Source organism: Mobula birostris, chromosome 15 (genome assembly GCF_030028105.1).
Source record: "Mobula birostris isolate sMobBir1 chromosome 15, sMobBir1.hap1, whole genome shotgun sequence".
Lineage (NCBI taxonomy): Eukaryota > Metazoa > Chordata > Chondrichthyes > Myliobatiformes > Myliobatidae > Mobula > Mobula birostris.
This window is the reverse complement of record NC_092384.1, coordinates 56,575,528-56,581,640: the sequence shown is the minus strand read 5'-3', so window position 1 is coordinate 56,581,640 and position 6,113 is coordinate 56,575,528. Positions and strand designations below refer to the sequence as shown.

The 6,113-nt window shown below is 41.4% G+C and overlaps 1 protein-coding gene across 1 annotated transcript in view; it reads right to left on the bottom strand.

Moving 5' to 3' along the window:
• Positions 1–4,817: 4,817 nt before the first annotated feature.
• The window catches only part of pkd1l2a (polycystic kidney disease 1 like 2a), a 94,753-nt gene continuing 93,457 nt past the window's right edge, over positions 4,818–6,113 (bottom strand). The window contains exon 38 of the mRNA XM_072279072.1: positions 4,818–4,989. Coding sequence (XP_072135173.1) covers positions 4,891–4,989 — 99 coding nt within the window. The 3' untranslated portion in view covers positions 4,818–4,890. The remainder of the gene's footprint in view (positions 4,990–6,113) is intronic.

Genomic DNA, 6,113 nt, shown 5'->3' with positions numbered 1-6,113 from the left:
TCGGAGGTCCCGGGGGGCCGGCGGGCGGAGCTATCGCCCGGCCGGAGGTCCCGGGGGGGGGCCGGCGGGCGGAGCTATCGCCGGGTCGGAGGTCCCGGGGGGGGGGGGGGCCGGCGGGCGGAGCTATCGCCGGGTCGGAGGTCCCGGGGGGCCGGCGGGCGGAGCTATCGCCCGGACGGAGTCGGAGACCCTCCCGGTGCCTGTGCTGGCCCTGCTGCGGGGAACGGGTGCTCGATCCCTACCGTGCAACAACGCGTTGCAGGGTATAGTACAGGTAGCGGTGGTTCCAGATCCACAACATACCGTTTCCGCACTGCAGTCTTTGGCAGCCCCTGGGAATTGAGAATGACACCTATTTTCAGATGCCTGATGTAGAACCGCCGACGCTATCACTGCAAGAAATTATGAATATTTGGAAATCATGGATTTTCTGAATGACACTGCACCCACCGGAGTGCGCAGGGCATGTTGTTGGAATGGCAATATTAAGGGAAGAATGTGTTGTCCATCATACCATTGTTAGGACGCGGGCATGTTTGGCAGGCCTGTGTTTATTTCCAGCTGTCAGTTGCGGTGAATCTCAGCAGTCTTTCTGTTGAAGGTTTCCGCAGTTCTGTTGAATTCGGGACTTAAGTGACAAGGCAGGAATGGCAATTTATATAATTAATTTGAAACGTTTACAACTAGTAGTTTACTGGAGGAACTCAGTGAGTCAAGCAGCATCTGTATTGGTGTGTGTTGGGATTTGTTGACATTTACCCCTGTTGTAGCAGCTGAATGGAGTTCCTTCAGCAGGTTATGGTTCCAGGTTCCAGCATCTGTTGTCTCTTGTGTCTCCATTAATTCTGTATCTCATCCCACTGATGCTGCCTGACCTGCTGAGCATTTCCAGCATTTTCCATTGTTATTTCCAAAACGACAGCATCTGCAGTTAACGGCTTTTCAATTACATGGAGAGCAGGTTTTCAGTACTAACGCCAAGATGTTATCTGGTCCTCTCACAAATGAGAAAATCTGCAGATGTTGGAAATCCAAGCAACACAGACAAAATGCTGGAGGGACTCACCAGTCTTGATGAAGAGCGTTGATCAGAAATGTTGGTTGTTTCTTCTTTCCATATTTGCTGCCTGGCTGCTGAGTTCCTCCAGCATTTTGTGTGTGTTATCCGGTCCTATACTTTTTGCTCTCATCCTTATCTTGACATCAAATGGCCTGGGCTCCTCTGAGTTTGAGGATATCAAAGTTCAAAGTAGATTTATTATCAAAGTACATATGTGTAACTTATACAACCATGAGATTCATTTTCTTAATGGGCATACTCAATAAACCCATAATAGAACAATGATGATGATGGCTGGTTCTTCTCTTGCGAAGATCATAAGGGAACTCCATCGTTCTAGGACTTTTCTTCCTGCCTGCGCTGCTTAGGTTTATAGTGAGGATCGGAGAGCATGGACCAATTCTTTAGGCTGGATGAAGTACCACAGTGTCACAGTGAGCTGCAATTATTGCAGTGACCGCAAGGCTGAATGTCGAGTATTGGAGTTTTTCTTCTAGACAGACTGCCTGGCAAGGCTAACAAGTTCCATCTGCCGGGGTTTGGAATTGGAGTTGTTCTTCTCCTAGGCTGGCTGTCAACCAAGGCTACCTGCCCAATTATACCACTGGACATTCGGTCACACCGTGACAAAGAAAACTCAGTAAGAATAGGGACGCCTCGTGAAGGCATTGCTACGAGCCTTGTGCGAGTGACCTCCTACATGGCAAGCCAAACAGTGGTCCCTACACCTGGAAAGGAGAGGCTATGGGAGACGCTTCACCTTCGTTAAGTGAGCAGGATGTCCAGCCCAGGAGTCACCCATCCCCAATAGAATAATAACTTTAAGAGAATCAGTGAAAAATAAATAAATAAGCAAGCATTACTGTAAATATCAAGAACGTGAGATGAAGAGTCCTTGCAAGTGAGACCATAGGTTGTGAGAACATTTCACTGATGGAGTAAATTAAGTTAAGTGAATTTATCCCCTTGGTTCAAGAGCCTGATGGTTGAGCCTGATGTTCTTGAACATGGTGGTATTAGTCCTGAGGCTCCTGTACTTTCTTCCTGATGGGCAGCAGCAAAAAGAGAGCATGTCCTGGGTGGTGGGGGTCTTTGATGATGGATGCTGCTTTCACACAACAGCGCTCTGTGTAGAGGGCTTTATCTGTGATCAGGAGGAAGCCGAGATGGGACTCCCACTTGAAGCATTTGTGAGGACTTCAGCCTTTCCATTAGCACTCAGTTCTATGCCACACTGTCCCTGAGGATGGGGATTTTCCTGGATCTTTCTTGTTGCATTGGCTATTTAGTTGTCTAGCACTACCCATGACTAAATGTGACAGAGCTGCAGAGCTTTGATCAGATTCGTTGGTCGTGAGGTCACTTACCTCTTGTCTAATGAATTGAACTTTTGTTACTTAGTAGAAGGCATATAGTGCATGTTGATTGGATTATGAGTTGCTACAGATCCAGTGGGCAGCCTTGCTGTTCGGGAATCAGACAGCAGTTACACCAGAAATCTAGGCTAGGAGATACTGAGGTTCTTACCCACCCCTGTGCTCTTGATGTGCTCGGTGTTTCTTCCAAATAAACTAATAACATGGAGGAGATCTTGAGGTGTGAAGAGATTTTTATTCCATTTGTGGACTTGGAAGTTTTCTCAGAATATATCCCTCAACCAATTGCTTTTAACCTTGTTATTGTCAAATGTAGAGTTACTGTATTGTTGCTGACTTTAGTGGACATGTTAATGGAGATATTCTTATATCATCTTGTCTTCATTTGCCTTACTCCAATATTTTTGTTGTTTGCTTCCCAGCTCTTTCATTCTCATTGTTCTTTACCTTCACAAGCAAAGTAGAAAGTGAATGGACCTTGTTACCTGATTGGACAGTACCTAAATGTCATCAACCATACTTTTGCCTCCTAGTTATAATTTTTAATGAGTAATGAATTGATTTATCTCCTGGTAATTCATAGCAATGTTTTAAAGTTCGATCTCCAGTTCCTGAAGTTTGGCCAGTCCTGGAAAGAAAGCTGTAATCATAAGGGTGAAACATAGAAGCAGGTTGGGAGATGTGTTACCGAGGGGAGTTCAGTAAAGCCTTTAGTGAACATTTTATTGGGAGTGAGGTTTTTCCAAGCAGCAGAGGTTGAGAGTGGTGGAGCTGGAACAGGACATGCTGAAGAAGACAATCCAAAATGTCTTTCTCGCTGATGATTATAATCGCACTAGTTGACTCAAGGTAATAAGTTAATTTGAACTCAAAGGAAAAGAAGCCATGAATTTAGTTGAATTAATTCAGTGGATGAAGAATCATTTGGTGCAAAGAGTTCAAAGAAATAAGAGAGTGACAGGATGTGTGGTTTTAAAGTCCTGGAAATCTGAAGCAAGGACCAGAGATTAATGTTGTCTAGATGATTTCAGCACTTATTATAGAGTAGGTAAATGTGTTAGAGAAGAAAAACATGATAGAACTGTGAGATGCAGAGCATGGCTGTTGCTGAAAGTCTGAAGGAAAGGAGAATGCAAATAATATTCAGCAGCTCAAGCAGAATTTGTGGCGGTAGAAAAACTCAGTTAACATGTGGATCACCTTGAATCAAACCTAGCCGGTTCTGACACAACATTAAGGGCTAATTATCTGAAGTTGTTGAATTCAGTATTGAGTCCTAAGGGGTAGAGCGTGTCCAGATGCAGATGTCATGATGTTCCTTAAGTTTATGTGGGTCTTGGAACTATATCATTAATTAAAGATAGGATTTAAAATAGGAGTGAGTTGGAAAATTAAAGTAACAGCAAATTAGAAGCTTAGCATCATCCTTGAAAACTGAATGAAGATGTTTTGTTAAATAATCATCCAATCAGTGTAAGGGAAACCGTACTGGGCACCAAATGCAGTGCCCTAAATTAGAAGTACAAATGAATTTGGCTTCATCTTCACTTTTTGGGTCTTTGGTTAATGGGAAGGGATGAAATTACATCAGCAGCAGCTGCAGGGAGAAACTGGAGAATGGAAGTGTTTGTTGAGGTGCAATAGCAAACTAAGGAGTTGTGTGAGGGACCAGTCTCTTTGACATGAACGTAAGGGGAACAATACCTTTTCTTTAGTTGGAAGGAGGGGGGCTGACAGAAGAATGGCAAATTGATATGTACTTGAGAATGTTGCCAATTCTGGGTGAGGCCAACCCATGGTTAAGGAAAAGGAAGGACCTTTCATTGTCATGTCATCAAGACACATAGGATCAGGACATAGAATTAAATTCTTACAGGAACCAGGAGGTGAAGTATAGACATCTGTCAAAATTTGTGGACTTGCAGTGGATTTATAAATGCAAGTTCTCGGAGCTTCCTGTATCATTATGGACCTGGTTTAATTTTATAATTTAAGAGACATTTTAATCTGTTTTCTAAATGTGGCAACTGGGAATTGGTTTAGGATCCAATAGAGAGTCTGGAGTATCATTGTAATCATAAGAGGAATCTGATCTGATTTTGAAAATGGTTTTCTGAATCTACGTGCCTGTGATGCAGGTGCAAACAGGTTTTTCATTGTTCTGTATCTCACTGTACCTGTGTATATGACAATAAATTCAGCTTGACATTGAACAAGGTTGTGATGCAAAGAAAGTGTTGGAATAAAAAAGCACTCACAGATAAATTATCGTACTTTTCATCATACTTTATTTAGTACACTGATATAAGAGAATAACATAGATTTAGCTATTTTACTTTGAATATTAATTAATATATCATTATACTATAGATAGTCTTTAATCTATATGAATCAAATTACATGCAATTACATAAACATTAACTGCTAGATGGTAATCGAAGCTGTTTATGACAGTCAGCCTTCCAGCTGTGAGGAATCTTTCTTAGATTTGATCCCCAAGAAACTGCACAATTTTGTCAGCATTAGATCAACTATTTCTTCTTCCTCAGAAGCCTTAAAGATAAGTAAAAAAAAAATCCTTATATTATCAATTTCATTATTTTTAGTTTAGCATATTTGAGCTGTATTTTCATGTAAATCAACCATTTCAGAATTGTACAGAACCACCATCCTGTCAATTGTAACTCATTTAACACTCATTATCAGTGTGAGAAAACTGAGATCAAGTCACACTCCAGGGAATAGAATATAATACTCTTGGCTGACATTCCAGGGAAGGACTAGGGACATGATAGATTTCATCTTTCAGATGAGGTGTTAAACTGTGGATATAAAGTATATTGTGACATTGTTTGGAATAAGAGTTATCCTACGGTCAGTATTATAAAATCAGAAATGGAATATTGTGCCATTCACGCATGACTGGGTGAGAATTTCCAGCATGTGAGTAGGCTCCTACGTCCACAATACAACAATGGTTACCTTGGGAAAGTACTTAATCAGAATCCAGTTTAATATCACCAGCATATGCAAAATTGCTATATAATTGAAGAGTCATTGACTGCATAATGTTTAATTTTAGCAAGATACAATGTAATTAGTGCAACAAATTTACACAGTAATCCAGTAAAAGAGCCTGTAGCCAAACTCAAACACACAAATCTAATGTCAAAAAAATTAGCTTTTTGGCATGATCTGCTCATTTAGATTGCATCTTTTAATTTGAGCAGTTCATTGCTAAAGCTCTTGTGACTTCATGTCCACGAACAATGTAATTTGCATGTGAAGAAGGGAGAAGCCTTGTTGTTCATAAAGAGAGAGAAAATGTGCAAAAGCATTTCTGACTCGAGGATAAACAAATTAGTTTAAAAAGATGTTGAAGCAAAGCAGCTATTTACTAAATAATTGAAATGATTAAAACCTTCATTGAAAGTACCAAGAAGTTATACAATTGGTACACGGAGCAGATTGGGCAGCACAGTGATAATGAAGGTAGCACTCCAGCATCACAACTTCAGTGACCTGGATTCAAACTAGACCTCTGGTGCTATCTGGGTGGAGTTTGCATGTTTTCCCTGGGACCACGTGGGTTTCCCAAAACCATCCTGGTTGTTAGGTTAATTTGTCACTGTAAACTCCATTTCATATTGGTACATGGTAAGAGAATGAGAGGGAGA